The sequence below is a fragment of the Oreochromis niloticus genome, linkage group LG7 (assembly GCF_001858045.2).
Source record: "Oreochromis niloticus isolate F11D_XX linkage group LG7, O_niloticus_UMD_NMBU, whole genome shotgun sequence".
In the NCBI taxonomy this organism is placed as follows: Eukaryota; Metazoa; Chordata; class Actinopteri; order Cichliformes; family Cichlidae; genus Oreochromis; species Oreochromis niloticus.
Genome location: NC_031972.2, coordinates 51,845,023 through 51,869,941, shown reverse-complemented (window position 1 = coordinate 51,869,941; position 24,919 = coordinate 51,845,023). Strand labels below are relative to the sequence as shown.

At 40.0% G+C, this 24,919-nt stretch overlaps 2 protein-coding genes and 1 long non-coding RNA gene across 4 annotated transcripts; 1 reads left to right on the top strand and 2 right to left on the bottom strand.

Annotated features, from left to right (window-relative positions):
* The first annotated feature begins 11,061 nt into the window (after positions 1 to 11,061).
* On the top strand, positions 11,062 to 21,814 carry ccdc33 (coiled-coil domain containing 33). Of its 2 annotated transcripts, none has more exons than XM_025908893.1 (11): positions 11,062 to 12,460; positions 15,830 to 16,035; positions 16,133 to 16,196; positions 19,079 to 19,274; positions 20,423 to 20,511; positions 20,612 to 20,746; positions 20,860 to 20,950; positions 21,034 to 21,152; positions 21,262 to 21,327; positions 21,415 to 21,531; positions 21,623 to 21,814. In XM_025908893.1, exons 1-11 carry the CDS (start codon positions 12,410 to 12,412, stop codon positions 21,692 to 21,694), a joined length of 1,206 nt encoding a protein of 401 aa, XP_025764678.1. In that variant the 5' UTR covers positions 11,062 to 12,409; the 3' UTR covers positions 21,695 to 21,814. The 2 variants fall into 2 exon arrangements, with proteins under 2 accessions (XP_025764678.1, XP_025764677.1); XM_025908892.1 differs by having other exon boundaries at positions 19,061 to 19,274; positions 20,615 to 20,746.
* LOC112847354 (uncharacterized) lies at positions 15,885 to 19,071 on the bottom strand. The gene is made up of 3 exons (XR_003220860.1): positions 18,658 to 19,071; positions 18,451 to 18,557; positions 15,885 to 15,992 (listed from the first exon to the last, which is right to left on the bottom strand). It is a non-coding gene; the product is annotated as an uncharacterized LOC112847354 (long non-coding RNA).
* LOC100692956 (cholesterol side-chain cleavage enzyme, mitochondrial) lies at positions 21,815 to 24,841 on the bottom strand. The gene is made up of 9 exons (XM_003440441.4): positions 24,385 to 24,841; positions 24,058 to 24,213; positions 23,732 to 23,931; positions 23,413 to 23,616; positions 23,148 to 23,308; positions 22,894 to 23,060; positions 22,680 to 22,758; positions 22,376 to 22,567; positions 21,815 to 22,289 (listed from the first exon to the last, which is right to left on the bottom strand). Exons 1-9 carry the CDS (start codon positions 24,654 to 24,656, stop codon positions 22,167 to 22,169), a joined length of 1,554 nt encoding a protein of 517 aa, XP_003440489.1. The 5' UTR covers positions 24,657 to 24,841; the 3' UTR covers positions 21,815 to 22,166.
* Positions 24,842 to 24,919: the final 78 nt, after the last annotated feature.

Genomic DNA, 24,919 nt, shown 5'->3' with positions numbered 1-24,919 from the left:
CCATGTTTAGCTGTGCGTCTGCTCTGATGCTGTACTGCTAAATTAATCACTGTTAACACGGGGACTAAAAGCAAACGCGCATAAGAAGAGAAGGTGAAACAGCATGGCGCTTAATCGAGAGCATTTGTGCAGTTTTGGTGATGCTAATTCTTCAAGTGCAGCTGCTGTTTGCCGCATTAGAAACAAGGTTGAACAGTGGAAGAAGGTGGAGAAGTTCAGCCTAAGAGTGAGTGAGGAGGTAAACTGGATTTTTAAAACCCAAAGCCTTACTACCCTTCATTTGGTGGTGCAGTTGTTGTTTAGCCAGGCTTAAAGGCATTATTTAAAAGGCACAACCATTATTTTAATAAATTGCGTTCCTTTGCCATTGTAAAAACTGCATATATCAAATATCAAAAGCATTATGTTTAGTCACAACTAGTCAAAACATTGTTTTCTTTCTTTCTTTTCTAATTACATATATATATATACATATATATATATGTAGTGAACAGTTGTAAGCATTGTAACTCTTGCATGAATCAGAATCTTGTACACAGCCAGCAATCACTGTCATAAGTCACGTCCACACACTTGCAGTCACAGGCCTTCCTTCTTAGCTCAATTACTAAAAAAAATAAAAAACAGAAGCATGCCACTTGCCTTGAGAGGGTACTAAACATATTTTATTGCTCTTTAATAATTGCCTTTTCAACATTGTTATCTTAATGCACCCACTTTTACAGGATCTAAGGGAAAAAAACATTTACTAGCTCTCAGGAGCAGAGTGGCAATCTTGGATGTGATGTGTCTCACCAACTATGTGCTCAGTCTGCCTTTGGCCTGCTGTTTGGCTCCTTTATGAGACCTGATTCATTGGCAAGGTGCAGCAGTATTATATTAATAGATCTCTGTTGAACCAGAATGGCTCTCTTGTGTGCCACACTCATAAGTTTTATGTTCCTGGACAATAACCTCTAAAAAAAATATTCTCCTGACTGTCTTGTTGCAAATAACTGTAGATGTGCGCAGGATTTATTACAATCAGAAGTGCTTGTTTTTACATTTCAAAATAAAATTCTAAACTTTGTGCTCAAGGTCAGAATGTACAACTGCATAGAGGAGGGGCTTATACATAATATATACAATATACTGTTAATTAGCACTAACAGGAAAGGATGCCCCCAGATTTCCCCTGATTTTGGTCTCATTTGCATAAATATAATGGGGCACAAGAGAGTGTAAATCCCGACGTCTGTCCTCCCCAAGGGGAGGAGGAGAGGTGTTAGTACGATCTGGGTGCACAAGTGATAATTGTTAGAGCTGTTATTCTGACGCTCAGACCATAAACTACACAATGTGAACAAAGACTGGGTAATATCTCTGGTTAGTTATCTAGATTTCTTTCATATATGCACACTTATTTATATTCAGATTGGCAAATGGGCTGTTTCCGCTGCATTTATTGGGGAGAGTGGAAATAAGAATTTGTTTTAAAACAAGTACACTTCCACAATATGTGTAATGCTAATGAAAATGGACTCTGATCAAATGCCATATCTTTGCATATACATGTAAAAGGTTTTGACATAAGAATCTAACACTTGTTTTGCCCAAAACGAGGAATCATTACAGAAGAGTTGAATGATGGTGGGATATGGGGGGTTGGGGACTGATTTAAGGGAGTGGTGATACATTATTCACATGGGTGGGGGTGCGGGGGGCCTTAAGTGCCAAATTAATTTGTTTTTTCTTTCCAGTTGGACGGCAGTATAAATGGGCGCTGTCAGTCGTGCAGTAAAGTGCTGCGCATTCATTTAGACAAGTGTTATTGCTGCACTGGAGCAATACGGTTTTAGCAAAGCAGGCCAGCCTGGTGGGTGGAAGCTGTGTAATTATCTTTGGTTCCTATGATGGCAATCATTGCTAAAACAGCCAAGTGGTCCCAGAGCACAGCAGGTGTGACTGTAGACTGCAGGTTGGTGAGACTGTCAGCAGATGTGAGTGCACATGAGCACCTTATTTGAAGACAGAGAAGACTACTGTCTACATTTGTCTTTGATGGCAAAGATACACTCATAATTATTTGTAAGGACAGATTCAAATAAAATCTGATTTATTACTTAGTGTTCAAAAAGTCACGAAAACGAAGTCTCCTAAGAGACCAGACATCATATATCACAAAGTGGATCCCATCTAATTACTCCTATACCCCCAGCAAAACCATATTTTAAGCTTGCCATCTTTCCTACCTCTGTATAATGATCTTAAAACATAGTTTCGAGCAGATTAATGTTGACAGATATGGTGCAGATTAAAGTGAGCCCAGCAGATGTTTCATTTTTTTCCTCCTTTAAAATTCTGCCATTACTACTAAGCAAGTCTGACAACGTGCAAATACAGAAACACAGACATCTGCTGCGTTTCAAAGGAACAGGGGAACGTAAAATGAATACTGATGTTGCTGGGCTGCATTTATCTGCCTGACATTCAAAAGCGCTAAATGCTCTGTTTGTTCTCTGTTGCACAGAAGAAACTTTGAAACCTGTCATACTTTCAGTGGTGTGGGTCAGACAGATGTTTGCCAAGAGATATGGATGTTATTGATGCTCTCACACAGCTTGGACTGTCAGAGATATTGAGACCAGTTTCCTATTCTGACTGCCTTGAGTTGGTTCAGCTACTATGGACAGTCAGTAACACGAATGATGTTAACTGGTAATACACTCTAAATGTAAAATATAGGAAATGGAGGTTGGACCTATAGACTTTATCCTTTATAAATGGTGGACCAAGCCAGAGTGCATGCACTGCCCACTGGACTCACATTTTGAAGCCTTCGCTCTAGCTTTATGAATATCGGCAAGTTAACAGCAGCAGTTTGGGCCAGAGGATGGACTTCTAATACAGGGGTGTCCAAATCCAGGCCTCAAGGGCCGGTGTCCTGCAGGTTTTAGATCTCACCCTGGGTCAGCACACCTGAATCAAATGATTAGTTCATTACCAGGCCTCTGGAGAACTTCAAGACATGTTGAGGAGGTAATTTAGCCATTTAAATCAGCTGTACTGGATCAAGGACACATCTAAAACCTGCAGGACACCAGCCCTCGAGGCCTGGATTTGGACACCCCTGTTCTAATACATACACAATTGCTAATAAGTGTAAAGTAACATACAAACATTTTTCTATCATTTTCACTCACAAAAACTCCAATTGCATGTTTCAGATCATCAAACAAATTTTAATATTAGACAAAGATGTTAGCAAGATGTAAATGAATTTTGTCTTGGGGATAATGAAGGTACTTTTCGGCAAATGTGAGACAAGCCTTTGTGTTCTTTTTGTACAGTAGTCACTTTTTCCTTGGAACTCTCCCATGGATGCCATTTTTGCCCAGTCTGTTTCTTATTCTTGGATCATTCAGCTCTGACCTTAACTGAGAGAAGTGAGGCCTGCAGTTCTTTAGATTTTGTTCTGGGTTAACATTGTTTTAGATCTTCTACCGTACTTCACTTTTTGTCAGACAGGTTCTATTTAAGTGATTTTTTGATTCAACAGGTCTCTCAGTTATCAGGCCTTGGCGTGTCTATTAAAACTGAGAGCAGCTTTCCAGAAAATTTGGTTACAGTTAATTCATGATTTAACAAGATTGAAAATCACTTTTTCACACAGGGCCAGGCACGTGTGGACAGCTTTTTTCCCCTAAATTAAATCATCATTTAAAAACTACATTTTGTATTTATTCAGGTAAACGTTGTCTAATATTTAACTCATTCAAGTGTTTCAAATATACAAAGAAAAACATGAACTCAGGACGAGGGACATATGCACTGTTGTACAATTAACCACACAGCTCCTCACTGCTCCAAAAGGCACCAACACAGTCAAGAGGTCTAGACCAGTTGTATCCCTAATAATGCGTTGTTTTCAGCCTTAATTGGCTTTGGGAGCCTGCCTCAAGTGGTCATTCAGGGAATGGCAGTTTTTGGGATGTTCTGTTGGCTTCGTTTTTCAGCCCTGAAGGTTAGCACTAGGTTGTTCTTGATCAGTCTGCTCTCCAAAAACTCACCAGCACAATGAACAGCAAAATAAGTGTACACTTTGCTTTGCTTTGCTTTTTTTAAAATCTTTTTTTTTCCTCACTCCAGCCCGAGTCAGAAGAAAATCTGTCCCTCCTCATATTTGTAAAGACACTGTTTGAGATGATCAACACTCACTCAGCTGACTAATGAGGTGGATTCAGCATGGGCAAAGGGCTTGGTTGAATGTCTTTGTTAGACAGGCCTGCAGCCCCATTTCTTTTTCTTTTTTTTTTGCAGGCAGTTCCCAGGGGAGGCCTTGCAGACTGCCTAATTGAATCAAGTACATATGGTGCCTCCCCCTTTGCAGCTCAGCCCCTCCCTGAATGAGATGAGCGAGGAGGAGAGCTTCAGCTTTGATGCTTTTGTTCTTCTCAGCATCATGGACAGCTCTGGGGGGCTTCACTGCAACTAGTTGACTGGTGGATGGAGAGGCACGCCATCACTACAGTATGATGAATCCATTCTCCCAAAAGTCCTGAAGCTGAAAATTGGTGTTTTAGACTGCAAATTTCTATTCTAGCTTTGGACAGAAAGAGTTGACCCAATCAGAGAGATCCAAATATTCAACAGCCTATTTAACCTGTATGTGATGCAACCACATTATCACTCATGTGTCAGTGGGCAGGTGGCCCAGACAGGCAAAATAAACAACTGCCGATAAGATAAAGACATTGCTGTGTGACTGTGCATAACTTGGTGCCTTCCCTTGTATTTCAACAGCGACTGTTTCTGTTCTTCTTCAAACATGCCCAGGCATGGACTACATATCCTCAGCGTTCATCGCAGTTCAGCACCCTCAATTCAGAAAGACAGATTGGAGCTGTGCTTCCAGAAGAAGTCTGCTCATTAGATAGCCTCCAGATGCCAGGTTAATGAAGGATCCATTTGTGAGCCGGCATTTAAATTGCAAGACTCAGAACAGAGTATGTCCACGGTCCTGTCTCTGTGAAGCACAAAGCCTCCTCCTGCTGGCCGAGTGAAATTCCATTAATGTCATGTGATATATTTATTTACATAAACATGTCTCTTATACTCTGGCTGAACTTTTAAACTTTGATCCTGTAGTGTTTTTAAAGGGTGTTTAATACAGGGCATAACAATTCAGATAAACTCTTCCATAATACTGCTGCATGAGTTTGTCATATTTTAGCTTCTCCACTTGGCAATGGTAATAAAGGTATAAAGTATAGATCTTTGAGTGGTCACCTAATAAAAGCATTTAGTATATTTCCTGATTTGCTGGTGCAAAAAAATGTATCACCGTCATAAATTTTGAGCCTCCTTTTAGCAATGGTGCAGTTCATATTGAAAAAAAAAAAAAAAAAACAATACTCATACTGGGTAAAAATAAGACACACAGATATTTTACTAGACTCCTTGTCAGCCAGTAACTCACTGATTAAGTCCTGCCTGGAAAGCACTACTCAAATGAACTTGGGTCAGCTATGTTCTAAGAGGCTAAAATGTAATTGAGGGGAACAGCTGGATTAGTCCTGGCAATGTATATCCGCTCCTAATGGTATTAGATAGTAGTCTGGAGAATACCTTCCAGCACACAGCTCTCATTTTGATGAGCCACAGGAAGCCTGAACTGAGATATTTTCAATCTCAGATGAGGCTGGCGCTGGCTGTTAGGCTACCACGTTTTTCATTTCAAGCATATCAAGGTTACACAATCTCTGCACTGTTATGAGATTGTTCTTTCCTAATCATGTTTGGATTCTTTAAATTATATGTATAATAACTTTATTTCCAGAAGTAACACACACATTGACTGTGTGCTGGGTTGAAAATACTGAACTGTCACATTTTCTCAGGCAGGAGCACCACGCCCAGCCCAGCTGTCTGCAAGTCCTGCAGCTAGGGTATCAGCATTTTGTGTTGGATGTATCTGATTAACATTAAGGTTCTACATACAACACTGTGGTCAAGTTACTAATTTAATGTCCATTACATGCATTCTTTATTGCTGGTACACTTCTAATCGTGGTGTTTTAAACTCCACATTGATTGCAAATCTACATGGGTTTTCAAAAGTCTTTTGACTGCAACTGATCAATATCCACTCTGAGTACAAATTTCAAATTCATCAGGCCTCCTTATATGGTATTGATTTTTGTGCAATGGCTCCTCTGAAAAGAATCGGATTACTTTCCCCCCCATCAGCCAGAACAAACAGAAGCCTGATATGCAGTCAGGTAGAGCTGCTGTGCTTTTGTACCTCTGCTTTTAATCTTTGTGCCATTTGAGGTAAATGAGCAAACACAGGCAAGAAGGAGACATGGGTTTTTTTCCTTTTTAAATTATTATTATTTGCCAGTAATTCTCCCCTATTGCAGACTTTTCCATTCATTTGCACACTTCTCTGTTCACTATCATCACTGCAATTATTTTGATAATGACAGTAAGCGTGGGTGACATGTTTTATGTATTTTTTTTATTGAGTTGTGATAGTCCCCACAGGCTGGACCCTGGGTTCATACATGTAGCATAATGCATGCAGTCCTCCTCCTGCAGAGCTGCAGTGTACAGTAATTTCTGAGCGCCCTGCCGCCGGGCACTCTTGTGGTTTGAGAGCATCGCAGGCAGAATTGACGGGAAGTGTGGAACGAGTCCTGAATAGTAATGGCTTTACGGACAATTCTCAGACATTGCAGTTTAGACACAGCAGTGTGAGCGTCCTATTGAAGAGGCAGTCTCTCACTACTTCTCTCTCACAGAGGTTGCTGTAGTTGGTCAGCTGACAGGAGCTGAAGTGGGGTCACAGTGACATCTAGTGGCTTTTTGATGAGGCCAGAAAGACGCCTGGTGCCTTTGTGCTGTGCTAATTTTGCTTGTTTTTCTGTCGTGTGACAATTCTGTGCTGTGTTTCCAGCTTAATTTTTTAGAGGAAGCTATATTTTTCAGTCACTTCAAATCAACCTTGTAAACACTGTGTTTTTGTTTGTTTTTTTGCAGAGAGCACATTTATTATGATTATCTGCACAACCTTGACTGTCTGGTATGTTTTTGTGGGGGGGGTCCCTCAAATCCTTTTGTGATTTCCGTGCTTTGTCTGCATTGGTATGCAAGCACAGAGATTCCTTCTTTTTAACAGATAAAATGAAGGTGTGATGTAATCGATGAGACCGGCATATATGTGCAGGTCAAAACAGATGTGATACAAGCTGGCCTTGACAGACAAAAGCAAAAGCTGTGGAGCAAAGGAGGCATGTGTGGGAGGGCTGCTCATGAATGTGGGTGGTTCAGTCTGACTCTATATAAGAGCCGAGTGCTTTAAAGACCTTGAACACCGAAGGCCACTGCAGGCCAAGGTTCTAATGATAGCTATCGGGATGCTGCAAGCATGTGCTTACTGCTTGGAGTCAACAAGACTATACTGAAAGCCTTTTAATCTGTGCTGTGCTTCCAATTTTTAAAAACAATTATTTGACGTAATGATTTCCAGTTTAACGTACCTCACATAATTTAGTGCTCTGACCTAACTCTCAGTGATTGTAGTTTTTGCAGACAGCAGAGTCGTTAAGACAACGCTTGCCAGTCTTATTTATTGCTAATTCCCCAGCTGTTTACCTCAGTCTCCTGTTATTCTCTGATAAGGGCGGAGTGGGGATGCAGGGAGCTCGGCGGCTTCTGTCTGGCATGTAGGTTGGGCTGGACTGTTCTGTTTGAAGTGCCCGTATCTATATGCCACAGCTGGAGTAGTGTGTTGAGTAGATTTACAGCTATTCTCATATTCCCACCTCAGCTAAATGTGTAACCTCACAATCGTCTCTGAATACAGACTTGCTACTGCTACAGGCTTTACAATGAAGCTGTTTCTGGCAGTGTCAGCTATTGTCTACCTTGTCTTGTATCAGCTCAGCTCCAGCTAATGGACTATCATCATCCCATCTACGCTGTGCTGTCCATCAGGAGTTCTTTCTGAATAGCCTGGCCTGCTCATTAAAGATCAGATCTGTCCTGCACAGAAAAGGGTTGAGGGGTTAATGTCTCTATTCTGTGTTGTTATCTGATTTTAGAACCATAAACGGTGTACACAGAGCTCAGAATATCTCATGAGTCCCCCATGCCTTTGCTCTCCTTGGTTAGTATGAAGCTAATGTAGGTCTTAACCTGCTGATGGACCCCTAGCTAATGCCATTAAGTCCTTTACACATGATAAATGGTCTTTTCTGTGGTTGCGTAGATACAGTGACTGATGACTGGATACCAAACAGCACTCTAAATGTCTTTCTTCTCGACAGTAATGTACAGACTTGAATGGGAACAACTTATGTGGTTATCATTCGGGTCCATTGACCTTGTCTTTCATGGCACTTACTCTACCACCTTGTTCTCTCATGGGATGCAGGTCAGCGGCTTTCCTCCAGATATTCATCTCCTGACAGGATCTGGGCCGGAGCTTGATGTTTCCTTCTTAGCTGGTAATTGCATCAGTTGACTGACTGACGTCAATCTCATGATTTTTGGGAAGAGGTGTGTGACTTGGTGTTGACATAATTGCATGATTTGCCTTCTCATTAAATAAATTCAAGGGACAGTTCTGCCAAAAACAGGCATGCCTAGTTCCCTCTCAGTTTCCATTACCCTTTTCAAAGCCTTAGACAGGATGTGGCGTGCTTTAAATTTTAAACAAAGATCTTGTTTGTTTGGTTCTTTCTAACCACATGTTTTCCAACTAGCTGGCCTACTCTAAGAAGGAATTTATTTTATTTATTTATTATTTTTGGCAAAATCTACAAGTCTACAATCTATGGATTTAATCCCCAATACTGAAACACAATGTAAGTTTATGCACATCTCCTCTTCTTTCGCTCTTCAGGGGCCCCTTTTGGGTGCAAAAGCTAGCATTAGCATTTTGATGTTTCTTTGAACTATTCAACAGCGAGCTGCCTTCAGTAAATGTCAAACGTTGTGTTAGTCATTAAGCTTCAGTTGTATAGCATTTTTGAAAAGGTCATGCGGAACCAGTGGGGAAAAACTAGTCATGGATACTTGCTGTGTTGTAGCTGACTACCGACTTGTTCAGGTAAGGTTTTAGGGCTCGATTGGATCATTTTATTCTCCCCTGAGCCTAAATCACATTTCGTGTTTAGTAAATATTAAATAAAACTTATAGGAAAAATGAATTGGTTGTACAGCAATATATGAAATTCAGTGTTTCCCATTTGTTTTGTGTGCCTTCAAATATTAAATACATTTAAAAATCACTTTGTGTATTACTCTAATGATCCAAGTGATGAATCTTTTAGTGATTAAAGTGTGCTTTTCCTTATTGTTTTATATTACTACAACGATTATATTAAATATTAAACATGGGAAAGTGTCAAATAGTAAAGTGACCTTAATAATAAGTCCACCTTAAGTATTATAATTACATTTACATGTTTGTTTCTTTTCTGTTTGATAGAATACTACTTTTTTTTGCTGCATACATTTTAGACAGAATGGCCTACTATCTACTATAACATACATATATAAAACTACACATTATACTGTGTACGGTATAGTTCGTCCTATTGTTTGTGTGTAAATTAAAGAAGGTGAAACCACAATAGTCAATACAATTTATCAATATTCAATATATGGATATATATTATATGGAAGCCATATTTACCCCTTTTTTAAAATTCCTTTTTATTTATTTTTTCTCACACTCATCACCAACACAATTCATTATACCTAAAGTCAATTTTGCCTTTATATTCATACCTCCTTAATTTATGGAGTGCTGCAGTTTCACTGCAGTGTATCCTTAATTGACAGGAGTTGATTTACAGATAATCCTTGGCTTTGCTTTCGCTGTGAACCTCACAGGGAGTGGCAGTGGCTGTCAGCCACACATGCCCTTGAATCAGAGCTGCACACTGTCCTTGACACACACCCCACTCTCCATCCCTCTTGCCACTCTCTCCATTTTGCCATATTTTAAAAATCTTTATAACCACATAACCAGCTCGCCGCAGATGTGATTTTATTTTGCTGACAGGGCACAGATATGATTACATGCAGGGCGAAATGTAATTTCTTCTGCAAGACAATCAAGTGCTACCTGATCTAGTATTACCGTGTTATTGCTAATAGAAGCTCAATGCAGATCAGTTGTTACAATGTTGATTTAATTTTAATTTTTCTCAAATAAAATATCTCGTATGTATGTAATCATTGTTACAGCAATAAATTGTTGTCTCCAGATTTCTTTTGGTTAAATTTTAAAACAGGGCCCTAACGTTGATGAGGATGCGCTCTCTGAGTTACCTTTTGGCTCAGCGCTACATTAAAATACATTTATTGTTTTTTGTGTTAATTTTGCAGATAAGCAACACACACTGTAAAAAATCTGTAAAAATACTTTCTGTATTTCTTTTATATATGTTGTTTTTATATTTTTTTTAATCACACATTGAATTTTACCATTTAGAGAAGTACCCATAAACTTTTGCTTAAAAAAAATAGGTTTCAACTTTTTTTTTCGGCAGTATTTTTCAGTGTAATCCATGAAAATGTACCGTTATAGCATTTGTGTAGCCTTTTGGATTTCATTTCTGGTTTATAACTTATAAAGCATTTAAACGTGTCCTCTCTGCACATATTGGCCAAAGATTTATAATACCTATGTGTTCAAAGCTGGGTGTTTATCAGTACTCAGATATCCTTTAGGTGGAAACCGAGAAGGATACATGAACTATAGTGTAGAACGGTAGAACATTTAATAACATTAGAATTGTTTCTATGTTAGTATTTCTTTCCTTTTTACTCAGAAGCTGAAGAGCCCGAACTGTTTCTGTAGGGAGTGAGACACACCAACACATCCTGTCCTTTAAATTTCCTTCTTTCATTTCTGCTTTAGTTCTCCAACACCTCTTTTGCCTCTGTGTCCATTAACACATTGTAAGTATTTCCGCTTGGCCTGTCATGGTGACACGGGAAAAGCTGCAAAAAGATTGTAACTTAGGTAACAGGGACAACGGAAGGTGTTGAAGTCCGCTGTGGAAAAAGAGGGAAAAAGAGGAAAATCCAGGTCAGATGAAGGGTTGACAGGAAAAATAAAAGGTGGTGGATGGCAAATTTGGAATGAGGAGGTAGAAAAGGCTCCTGGGAACTGGCTGCCTGGCAGGCTAATTGAAGCTCTGTGTGGCAGCAGATTCAGAGCTGTCACTCCCATGAAGAGCGCATTGGCTACATTTTGCAGGCTATGTCCTGAATTCTGATGATGTTAGAGATAGCCCAGAGTGAAAAACCAACACTGTGTCACTCAGACCCCCACCCCCATCCCCACCGCCCGCACAGCACAGCACAGCGCAGCACACATCCCCCCGAAACATAGCTCTCCACAGATTATATGTAACACGGTCAGAAGCATTCTGAACACGAGCTGTGTCTACAAAGTGCAACATGTGAATGTAAATTATTTAGTTGTAGGGATTTTCTAAATTTGTCGAGCAATCTCATACATGATAATGTGATATTAGAGTCCGCTGGAAGACTTTTCACTTCTGCAGGTTTTCCCTTGTTGGATTAGAAGAGATTATGTCTTCTAGCAGAGCACATAGCCAGAAGCACCCAGTGAATTATTCAACACAAATTTAGCCTAATATTTATCTAATAACCAAACACAGTAGAGCTTTTTTCATGGTAAGATACATGTTGTTATTAGGTTGGCTGTTATTTTCCTCATACTGACATGTTTGACTTTTCTAGCATATGGTATTGCACTAGTTGTCAGCTGAGGTGCAGTGTGATATCCCTATGGAAACAACATCATCTCTACAATATGACAGAGAATGAGAATGAGCGCTCTACGGCGTTTACCTTAATGATAATTCTTCATCTTTTCCTCCAAACACTTCATGCACATAGGAAACCTTTAGTTACTTAAGGGCTATAAATTCATGCTGGGGATTAGGTTAATTTATAACAAGGTAATAACAACACCCCATTTTCAGCAGTGGTGATTTAACTCCAGCATTAGGGCATTCTGTAGTTTCAAGGTACAGTATAGATACACCAAACCCCTTTTTCAGGCTAATATATTATTGAATAAAAAGTACTGATACATTTACATGTGCACTACTTTTATATTGCTGCTGGCAAAAGCTTGGTACATGAATACATTGTTTGTGTGAGTCTCTGAAGCCTCAGTGAATTAATGAGAAGAACTGAAGCCTCAACATTGTTTTTCTGTGAGTTCTGCTGAAACATGATATTAGAGCATTTTGTACATAGTGGGAATTCACTGCCTGTGAAGTCGCTAAGGTTTGTGTTGTGGTTACAAGCTGATTGATGTCAAAGCTCCAGCTTTCCCATTCACCACCAGTTAAAGGACTCTGACATTTTGTGTTGGATGAAGGCTTCAAAAAAGACAAAATCACTCAGCACACCTGCAGCTGTGCAGGTAGGTTCTGACACTGTGGAGGTATTTGCGTTAGTGGGAAAGTCAGTGGGAAGATAATGGATAATGACTCTATTTAATGCCATTTTTTTTTATTTGCGCTGCCAGGCAACTGCCATCATTGAAAGTGTACACTGTGTATGCAGCGCTCACACTTAAAGGACTTCAGGGCTATTGACAGAGAGCTCTCTAGTTATGGAGTGGGTAGTGTATGCCTACTGATGTAACAGCATTTATATTCAAGTGATGAAGAGGCAGAATGGCCTCGCTCACAGTGCAGTGAGAAAGGTCATAGATACAATGTATTTTGATAAAAGCTTTCAGTGTATGTAAAAATGTTAGATAACATTAAATCTAACATTGTGGAAGTCATTTAGTCCTCCCATGGTGTCACGGGAAATTGTTCAGCATTTTCCATCATACAGGTAACAATGACCATTTGACATCCCTTTGTGTTTTTTCAAAAGCTAGCTCTACATCTTTGGAGTTCCACTGATATCGCTGTTGTCTTTGTAATAATAGCAGTAACAGTTTTTACTTCACTTAAAAGTTTTACCTTTAAATGTTTACATTTCTATTTGACCAATTGGAATTCAATATCTAGGAAGTAGAGAACGTGTTTTGGGGGGGAAACTTTTCTCATTGACACAAACTACTGATTAGATTTGATGAAGGTGACCACGATGATGGTGATGAAGAATGGGTTTTGTTTTGCTGAACTTCTGTTAGACCAGTTATGAGCATACTATTATCTTCAATATCACAAATGCCTTTTGACACTTAGGTGGAATTCTGCTCCATTTTAAAAAAATGATAAATTACAGCCAAAACCAATCATAGATGGAGAGCCTATGAACCATGTTATACGCTTGTCAGTAGTGGACTCCTGAACCACGTCATTAAGTCATCAGTAACTCTAGTTAGCTTTATTCGCAAGGTGCCGTGAATACAAATTAGCACAATCCGGACAATTAACAATACTAATATTACATTATAAATTTATAAATAGGCCAACACCACAATCACTGCCTAGAGGTCCAGTCTATCCATCCATCCATTCCTTCACTCATCCATTAATTCATTAATTTTCTGATTATCTTTTCCGGGTTGTGGGGGGAGCAGTCTAAGCAGAGATGCCAAGACCTCTTTCCCCCCACCTACGTCTTTCACCTTCTCCAGGAAGACGACAAGGGATTCTCAAGCCACCCAACAGATGTAATCTCTCCAGCATGCTGAATCTGCCCTGGGACAACTTTTAAGTTCAAGCAGGCACCCAGGAGGCAACTAGCCAGAAGACTGAGCCAAATCATCTGGCTCCTTTTCTAAGCTCTTCCTAGATTTTTGAGACCCTCAGTCTTAATCTTAGGGAGAGCCCAGATACTCTTGGGAAAAAGCTCATTCTCGCTGCTTTTACCCATGATCTCATTCTTTTGGACCATGTCATCCTTAGAATGCAAAGTTCTGCCAGTGGTGAGAGGTGTGGATCTGCCAATTCATCCAACAAATCAGTTCCTCCCTCCATTAGGGTGTCCACCCAGCTATAAACGATGCAGTGACTCATTGACTTACGATAAAGGGTGTCCCAATGCCAAGTCCACAACACCCTTACAAACAGTCTGTGACTAATACTTCAGTGACTCATATAAGAAAAAGTTAAGTCATAGACATTATGGTGACATTATTCATTGTTTACTGAAGCCATGTTTTGAAGTCTCGAGTTGAACATTTTTGCCATCACCATGTAGAGCAGGGCAATATGACCAAAAATATTTATCATGATATACATTTGAAAATTTGTGATAACGATATAACTGATGATATAATTGACACTAGACAAAATACTTTACAACTCCACAACTGTATTAGTGCAAAAAAACCCCATCAATGTATTTTCACTTAAACAAGCAGCTGTTTTTTATGTGCATTAAAGTTATATAAAAATTTAACAGTGCAAATGCAAATTCCTCGCTGACAGTTTGACCAAAAGGCATTTCCAGTGGAAATCGGCCGACATATCCTCAGCATAACCATGTATAATATCCACAAAACTTAAAAGAGGTTATACACACACAATACCGTAATATTATTTTAAAGCACAGTACGTATTACTCCACGAGGCTCCTGCCTACAATAGCCGTAATGCTCCGACAATCCATCAAGCGGTGCAGGTTCGTAGCTTAGCAAAGTCGTACTAAAACATTTGACAGATTTTTGAGCGCCATGTACCACAGAAAATCGTTTCGAGGTCAGTAAACACAACCAGAATTCATACATAAGGCACACGGGATTATAAGGGGCACTGTCGATTTTCAGAAAAATCAAAGGATTGATTTTAAGTGTGCCGTATTTTCCAAAGAACACGGTAATAACGACGGCCCGCTAGCATGCTCTACCAAAAATAGTGCTTTGTTGTGTATCTGACGGACGAAAGCTAAACCAGTTCCACACCACTGCAGTTGCACCATTTTTACAAACCAATTCTGGTTCATCCGTTTCATTCAACGATCCGCCTTCGCCCTTCTCATTCTCCGTCGCCGCCATGCTTTTTCCGCCATGTGCGTACCCCATGTGCGTATGAAAACAAAGGCACTGCGCATGCGTGCTTTACCCATATTCTATCGCAATATTTCATTTTCTTATCGTTGCCCAACATTTTACCGGTATTACCGTGAACAGTATGATATGGCCCAGCCCTATCACCATGTTGATGTTCTGATACTGAACAAGACAAGCAAGAGGTGGATCTGACAAAGAAACCAAGGACACCACAACTGAGTAAAAACCTTTAACTGACAGGTCATTAGCCAGTGAGCATAATCCTCCTTTCTGACTCACAGAATGCCCACAATTTACAAAATAGACCTGAAACTACTGATTTAAAGTCATTACCATGTGTTTTGACACCAGAGGAGTTGATAAAAAAAGAATGCTGGTTTGAGGCACTTAAACTTTGGCTTCAGCTACTTTTATCTTTTACAGGGGTGAAGCCAAGTAAACTAGCTGCCTAGTTAGCATCTGTCATGCAGACTGGACCTATAAGCACTGATATAATTAGTGGACAAAGAATAATAAGAAAATAATTTTTGTCCAAAGCTCTAAATTTTTATCATAGGAGTTGCTTTTGGAGCCAACCTGAAGTGGCCAATCAAATAAGTACACATTTTGGGCACTTCAGGTTGGCTTATCATTTATTCTGAATAAGTTATGAGTTATGTTATGTTTCTGGGACAGTAAATGAGGTTAAAAGAGACCATTGGCATTTTAAGTGATGCTTGTTTGATATTCATACAGATTTTAACAACATATCTGTTTACAGCTTTGAGCAAGTTTAGAAATCATTTTTGACAGTCAGAAACAATATGTGCTCTACAGTTTCAGAGGGGAAAATACAATCTCCCATCTCATGATGCCCTGGCACAGATCCTACCAGATAATCAGCTGCTCCTCAACAGAGCGAAGACTGGGCTTCCAGGCACTGCCCAGCTAGACCAGAAGACTCCAGCTGAGATGACAGACTCCACCGAGAATGACAAACCTAACATAAACAGCACGTATCAAGTTCCTCATCCACACACGCGGTACGGTGCAAAAATATATGAGAAAGATTTATTTGATTTATTTTGAAAGTAAATGAAAGACTTAATTTTAGACTACAATTGTGTGTTCACGCTTTAGACCCCCTCTGCATGACTTTGAGGATGATCCCCACGTAGCAAAGATCTCTGGCCTCCAAACAAAGGTGAATAGACATAATCTTAACTGTTCAATCAATCAGTGAGGCAATGCTATGTCATGTTTAGTTAGCGAACAGTGACACAGAGAGGCCAGTGGGATGGGAAGATGATGAAGCAAACAGTCACAGTTTGGAGATAAAATGAATACATTAACATTTCTCCTTGACTGTAATTGCACTGAAGGAGGATTACACTGATGAGGCTTAAAGTGTTCCAATAACATTTTGTTTTTTCAATATCTTGCCATTTTCTCCTGTTTTATTTACAGCCAGACTGTTATGTCTGCAGACTGGCTTAAATTCTGTATGTCTGTGGGTGTAGATTTTATATACGCCTAATTTATCAACGAGTATCAACTGGCTTTTTTCATTGCAAACGTGCATATTTGAAGTTTAATAGATAATGATTATTAACACTTTACATGAAAAATAATGTGGTTAATAAAATGCAGCCAAATGTGAAATCCTCATGTTTCAGTCGAGCTGTCACACATCTGTCCTGAAGCGACTTTATGCATGACATCAAACCTGTTTAATGGCTTTATATCATACAGAATAGAAGGGACCCAGCCAGAGACAGAGATTGCCTTTTATTTTCAATACATAAAAGGACTTTCCAGACTCATCACGGGGAGCTCTCCTTCACATCACTGCTTTGGGCCCCCAGCAGAGACGACATCTCATCTACAGTCATGATTGTCACCTCGTCCCTGCCCTTTCAATTAGATGCTCAATTTCACCCCTTGTGTCCCACGGGAGGCACAACAACACCATCCAAGATTGGAATCCCCTAATCGTCACCCCCCCTGCTCATACATACAGCTGGACCTGCCTCTTGTCTCCATTCAATTCTGGCTATTCAACTTGATAGAAGAGCATGTGACAGAACAATGGGTGCTACACGCTGCTAGACAACATCCAGGGGCCTTGTACAAAGAAATGCTTTGATAAAAAAGCTCTGCTCCCAGACTCATTTTGTCATCCTTTAAAGAAACAAATTTCTTTAAAGAATTTCCCAGAAATATATATTTTTTGCTCGCTTCTACAGAAATTCGGCTTTCAGAGAGGAACGTGTGTGCATGCATGACTAGACGACTAAAATTTGTGCAAAATCCCCGGTTAAATTTCCCCTAACAAAACACCTTTACAGGATGGAGTGGTATGCCCTTATGAATTTGAGGAGTCAGAGTTATGAATACATTATACCAAACCTTAACCAATCAATTAGAGGAACATCCACCTCAATGGATTACATTCATTTTTGGCTTGCAGTAATACCCCGTGTCTCATGCTACATGCATATCTGAAAACCAGAAGTTACCAGTTATCCTATTTAAAACCAGTTCAAGCCTGTTCATCCCTTTTGCTGCTATAATTGTTTGCCTGTCTATGGTAATACATCCGGTATTACTCTCTTAAGACATGGGATTGAGGAGACATCTAGTGGTGGCGCTCGCTCATAACCACCTATTATCAAATTGTTTCAACAGGCCAGTGAATTTATTGTTGACACCAGTCAGTGCATGACAGTAAAATGCCACTATAAGCACTAAAAAGAATGGCATTTATTGATCTGACAGGCACTAATAAGGTTCAATGCAAGTAGTAGTAGACCAGTAGGACACAAACAGGGAAAGAGAATTTTAAAAAATAACTATTTTCTGTTACCTACGTTGTAGAGGGTAACTTTGCCTCCACACCTAAACAGGAAAATGAGTAAAGTCATTGGTTACAGTGGGATTCGGCAGGTGGGGGGAATCCTAAATTCTCTGTAGTGGCTCAGTGGGAAAAAGAATTCCAACTCATAATAATTAATGCCAGCGTCAGCAGATTTTCTTAGTGTACAGGCTGTGATCAGCTGACCTGCTGCTTTTGTGGATTTACACAACTGAATTCAACAAGATGTTAGCAGTTTCACAAGCTACCATGGATAATGTCCATCCCCTGACACTGACGCTATACTTTTTCTTTGATTTAACCCAATTCTAACCATAAGCACCACAGCCACTGTGAAACAGTCCAACACAGTGTGTTAATGCAAGCTAGCCTGTTTATCCTGGGCAAAATACCCAAAATATTCATGCAACATTTGAATGGCACAAAGTTAGTATAGCTTAGTTTCTTTCACAAAAATGAAAACACATAATTTAACAAAACACCTCATGCACAAATCCAATATGTAATTAAAAATTAAGACATTGCATATAAGCTTTAAATTTGCAGTTCATCAAAGTCACTAGAGTCACTGAGCACTCCTTACCTTTAAATACAACCTCTCTTCTTCCTCTCACGTCCTGTCTGTCTTCCTCCATCTTTCCTCCAACGCAATAAAATCTCATTGAATTTATTGCGCACTCTTTTCTCTCCCTAGGAAATCCAGACCTTTAGCTAGCGACACACTGTGCGACAAACTGCACACAAACAGTTTGTGTGTTTTTGCTGATAGAAACGTTTAATTTGAATTTACCTGCCACTTAAAACGTTACTTCCTTTAAGCTCGCGCCTCTTCTATGGCGCTAGCTTGATTCTGAATTACCGCGAACACAATTTGCGGACACCTGCGCTCCTTCCGGCCCACCTATAAACTATAAATGACCTTTTTGAACCGAAAGTAACGAGACTGTTTTGCATATGTAAGGAGTAGAAAGTACACATATTTGTATAAAAATGTAGGTAGTAAAAGTAAAAAGTTGTCTGAAAAATAAATAATCAAATAAAGTACAGATACCTGATAATTCTACTATTTGTAGTATTTGTACTTCGTTACTTCTTAAGTACTCTACTTAAGTACAGTAACGAAGTATTTCTACTTCATTACTTCTCACCTCTGCTTTTAAGCCACTGAAAATGTTCTAATCTGAGACTTACAGGCACTCTTTCACCATCAGGAGATTGAAAACTATCGCTCAGCGTTGTCTAGGATGGCAGAAGACATAATAACACTTAGGACACAGGTGCTGTCTTTGGAAGCAGAAAACAGTCAGCTCCGCAGTGATCTGTCTCTGCAGCAGGACCTTGGACGAGATCTTCTGGCCGACACTGACATTGATGTCATGACCAAGGCTGAAATTGCTGACCGAATAGGTACAAATGTAATATATCACCCTAACTTCACTCTCTGGTAGCTTACTTGTGGTTCACGGAGGGGCGTTTAAAAGTAGAGTTTATGTTTTAAAAGTAAAATGGGAGCCAGAGTCTTCAGCTTTCAGCTCGCTCTTCTGTGGAACCAGCTCCCAGTTTGAATTCAAGAGATATACACCCTCTCTGCTTTTAAGATTAGATTTAAAACTTTCCATTTCGCTTATATAGCTTATAAGTCATTAGCTTATAGTTGGGGCTGGATATGTGACCCTGAACTCTCCCTTAGTTATGCTGCAATAGGCCTAGGCTGCTGGGGGCTTCCCGTGATGCCATGAGTGTTTCTTCTTCACTCACTGGGTGTTTATACATCACTCTGCATTTCATCATTAGTTATTTGCCCTCTCATCATTTTTCCTTCCCAGTGTCGCCCATTACTTCTTCATAGGGGGTTTGTCTGATTGTTGGGATTTTCTCTGTGTTATTGTAGGGTCTTTGCCTTACAATATAAAGTCCCTTGAGTATGTTGTTGTATCATCTTGTCTCAGTAACAAAATTTTAAAATCCTAAGAAGTTAAGAGCATATAAAGGACTAGGTGCTGATCCACTCATGTCAGATAATTTACCACCCAGCTAGCTCTCTCTCAGTGCCGTAATGGACTTAAGGTCATTTCCTTGGCAGATGAAGTCATGACATCGAAGGCTCAGCATGCGTTTGTTAATCTTTATGAGTGTCCATTCCCAGGGAGACTGTCATTTTGTGATAAGGAAGCTTATTTAGGCCATGGACCATGATAAGCTCCGTGTGTACTACAACCCTTATCTCCTGAAGGACAGTTTGTGGCCCTCGGTGAAAGGACGTTCCAGAAGGTCTCTTTGCTAACATCAAAAGCAAAAGGATAGGATTTAAGTCCCATCCCTCCGAAAGATCCAGTCAAATTCAAAAGTATATTGATGGATCTTTTGGTTATTATTGGTCCAAAGCACATGGCATAAAAATGACATGTTATTGAAACTAGTGTGAAATTTGAACTCATTACTTAGATATGTTCAGCGATCGAGTTTTTAAGTGAACGTACAGAAAACACATTCCCTGTAAATAAGAGATGACAGACAGTTTCTGCAGTTCTGATGATTGTTCTGCTCTTTTTAAGCCACTCTAAAATTCAAGCTTGCCAGTGAAGTGAGTAAGGCCACCACACAAAGGGACCGCATACAACATCTGCAGAACGAGCTGATCCGGGTTAGAAAACACACCACACACATTATGAATATTTTTTCGAACACATCTCAGGAAAGTGTCGGTCCATTGATTATATAACTCGTATCGTGTTTTTTTTGAGCAGAAAAATGATAGTGAGCAGGAGTTATTAAAGCTCCGCAGAGTCCTCCAGCAGGAGCAGAAGGATCTGCAGCATCACCAGAGTCACTTGGCAAAGATGGCAACTTTAGAGGCCACAGTGAAACAGCAGGGAGAGGTGAACAGTCTGTTACTAATCTAATTTCATGATACTGAATATGCTTCTCGTGTGACTAGCAGCTTATAATTCGCATGGGGGGATATTTACATTTGTGCCATCCTTATTTTTAGGTCATAGAAAAAATGGAGAAAGCATTAGATGGAAAGCTCAGAGACAAGAATAGTCATCGTGGTGACAAAAGGCTGATGCTAATGGAAAGAGGTAAGTGCACCCAGTGGGAACAATTATGGTCACAAAAGCACTGGCACTGACTGGAGTGTCTGATCTCCTTTAATGCTGAGAAGATGGCCTTAAACAGAAGGAAATGAAATCAGCCTTGGCAGCAGAGAACGCCCGTCTCAGAAAAGAGCTGGAAAGGATTCACCAGCTGCCTGCACCACTCAAAACACAACAGTCAGACCAGGTACTTCTTAAACTCCTTAAATATTGCAAATTACTGTGATAGTATCCAAATTTTCCCTCTCAACTGCTGAAAGTGACACTTTTTTTCTTTTTTTTTCCTTTTTTCACAGGAGGAATGGAGTTTACAACATAAATTGGAGAGGGCTGAGGCACGAATCCAAACACTGGAAGCTCAGGTAAAGAAAATATAAATAAGATATACTTGGTCTAATTATTTTTTTCCTTATAAATATATATTTTTTTTTTCTTTTGCATCTTTAAAGCTGGAGGAGAACGCTAAAGTATGGGGGAGAGAGAAGCAAGAAATGCTGACCAAACTGAGCGAGCACAGGCACGGCTTCATCCAAACATCCAAAGCAATCCTTCAAAATGTTCCTTCGGTCAGTCAGGCCTCACTCTTCGTACCTTAACGTATATAATTATGGTATGAGGGATTTAACATTCTCCCATACTGCGTGTTACTTCCTACAGCTCCTTATACCAGCAAAGAGGACAGCAGAAGCAAAACCTGGAAAAAGACCTGCAAATGAATTGAACTGTTGATGGCACACACAGAGTCTGTGGTTTAAAATGTAGATGTCATTCAAATGTAATGATTTAATCTGGAAAGTGTGTTTCAAATGTAAACCATGGACAGTTACATATAAAAACAGATACTTTGTATCAGTTGTATTTTTTTATTCATCATTGGTACATAAATGAACATTTTTTGCCAATTACAGGTGGAATAAATTTGCACAATGCATTCCTGATTTTTAGTATATTTCACACACAGAGTACATGTCCCTTAGTAATCACACTTTTCACTAAGCAATCTACAATATGTATCATTACTTTGTTGTCTAGCTATAGAAATACTGAGGTAAAAACTGAGATTTACTGCACAGCTTTAGCTTATTCCTTCCTTCCTGTGTTTTTCTTGCTCTCCCTACAACTCTAAGGTTGGAATATTTTCATTTGTTGTTCATATTGTGGAGTTTTGTGAAGCCGTTTACAGTTAATTTCATCAAACATGTTACTGACTTGCTTGTAGAGGTTTCAGTGTCAATATTATGGGCTTGTCTGGCAAGAGAATTAGCTCAAAGGTGCTCTGTACTTCCACATGTCGCTGTTTCTCCACTCTGAAGTTCTCGAGAATCTGCAAAGATAACACAGGCAGTTTGTATGATGTCAGTGTGCCACATATATGTGGAAATACTGCTGATTATTTTCTTTATATCTTACGTGGATAAGAAAGAGTTGCATCTCTGCTTCGGCTATTCTTCGTCCTAAACACTGACGGGGCCCAAAGCCGAAGCCCAGACTTCTGAAGTAGTGGGTCTCGGTCCTCAGCCAGCGAGAGGGCTGATACTGCTCCGGACGAAAAAACACCTTGGGGTCTCTTCCCATAGCATACAGCCCTAATTGGACCAGAGTCTGAATACGCATACAGACATATATAGACACAACAACATGCATGACAGTTGGTATGAAAATGGTCAAATACTCAAATATAAATACATCATTTATATGTTTTTGTGCCTCCTACCCCAGCTGGGATGTGATACTTTTGAATAATTATGTCTTCTGCTATGTATCTTTGCAAGCTCACTGCCACCGGATGCAACCTGAGACACAAAAAGAAAACCACTTTTATAAAAGAAACACAAATTAAGGAACTAAGAGAATTGCAAAAGTTCATGCTGATAAAATGTATCTTTTCTTGGCTTATCTTAAATGTCTTGAACAAGTGTTTCAGTCACCTGAGTGTTTCCTTCAGAGCACCTTTGACCAAAGGGATCCGCTTCAGCATCTCCAGCAAGTCTCCCTGACTTTCGGCCCGAGCTGCAGCCACCTCTGCCCTGAGCTCCTCCTGGAGGTTGGGGTGCCTGGCTAATTCATACAATGTCCACAGAAGCGTTATAGAAGTCTGTAACACAACCAGAAGCAGCCTTAAAAATCTGGATAACAGTCACACAATTCCTCATACTTTGAATTTTTCTTTTTTTCTCCTTACTGTATCTACTCCACCCGCCATCAGTTCAGTGACACTGGCTTTGATGTCTTCAATGGACAGCTTGTCCAGCATGAGCAGGCTTGCCAGGACTCCTGGGTATTTCTTTGGAGTGCCTGCATCCTGATGCAGCTTCTTGTAGATGTTCTGGATACAACGGTCCGCTGATGCAACGAAAGGATAGAAATGAAACAAGAAATTACACCACAGTAAAAGCAAAAACTGTATTTTTAAATTTCAGAATTAATTTTCAACCTATGTGTCCCACCGTGGTTGAATATGCCATCCCAGGCCTCCACATGGTCCCGCCACACCTTTGACCCAGTCTGCTTCAAGAGAGCCGGAGGTATGTACAGCATGGGCGAAGTAGTCTTGAACATGAGGGTGATGCAGTCAATGAAATGCTGAGCTTCTGGGTCAATGTAGTCCAGCAACAAACCCAGACGCTCACCATACAGCACTGAGCTCACCGCTATATTGGACAAAACAAACATGAGATAGAAACAAGTGTGAACAAACGTGTGATTGATTAAAAAAAAAGGCAGGAATAATTAGAATTGAATATTAAAAATAAATGTTATTCTTACATTCTAATGCATATTTAAAGAGTTCTTGAGAGAGGTCAGTGGTCCACTTGTTCTGGCCAGTTCGCTTGATCTTTTTGTGAACTCTGGCCACAAAATCCTGGCCCACTTCATCCAGCAAAGGCACAAAGTTTTCCAGCATCTTCAAGGAAATCACCTCCTTGTTGAGAATCACGCGGTTCGATCGCCAGTCTTCTCCATTCCTGTTTGACAATCAGATTTTAAATTAAAAGTATTTAGCCAACACTGGTAATGCTTATTGAAAAGACTGGTTTTGTCAAAGTATCTGAATAGTGGAAGAGTTGGAAGAGGACAATAACAGGACGTACTTAAGAAGAACTCCATATTTGCGATTTCTGTAATCTCTGTATGATGTCCATGCTTCAACCTTCAGCCTTTTAGGATAATGGCCCTCTGCTTTGAAGAGGATGGCAGCATCCTCGGGGTTGATGATATTTACACTTTCATAATGACCTATTTTTTCTCTGCCATACAGAAAACAAGAAAAGAAATTGTGAGATGAACATTTGACCTTGGAAATTGTAGGTTACAGGTTTGTTTTTTTGTTTTCTAAAACCCATCATGTTTTTGGTCAGCCTTGTGCAGTAATTTTTTCATTTTATGTAGAATGAATCAAACAGCCTGGACTCCTTTACCTGTAAATGGGTCCAAAAGTGTTGAAGTTCTGCAACATGAGGCGGTGAAGGTTTCTGAAGCCATCCAACTTCCAGAAATTGTACAAGTTAGCCCAGCCATTCTTCCACAGTCCAGGAATCTCATTGAAAGGCCTGACGATGCTGCTGCTTTCCGAGTATGCCTGTCTGATCATCGGCATGCTGCTGCTGCAGCGTACACCTGATGCTGTCAGCTCCTCTGCCCAGCACAGAGGCAGCGTCACAGGGCTACGCCAAACACTCCACTTGGCCATTTCAACAACAAAAATGCTCACTCTGCTCTACCTTCAGCAGCTACTCTGGCTCTGCCAAGGACATCTGGTGCAAAAAGAGGGAGGCGAGAGGCTGGTCTACAGAGTCGCCCCCCCTTTCTGCCCTAATCAAGGCTTTCTAGTTGAACCTCACAGAATAGACCAAAGAACGGTATGTCTGATTATGACAGAGCTCTGCCGCATTACTGAAGCTTTTATCTAGTTTCACGGCTCTTTTTATAATCATGTTTCAAACAGTGTTGCAT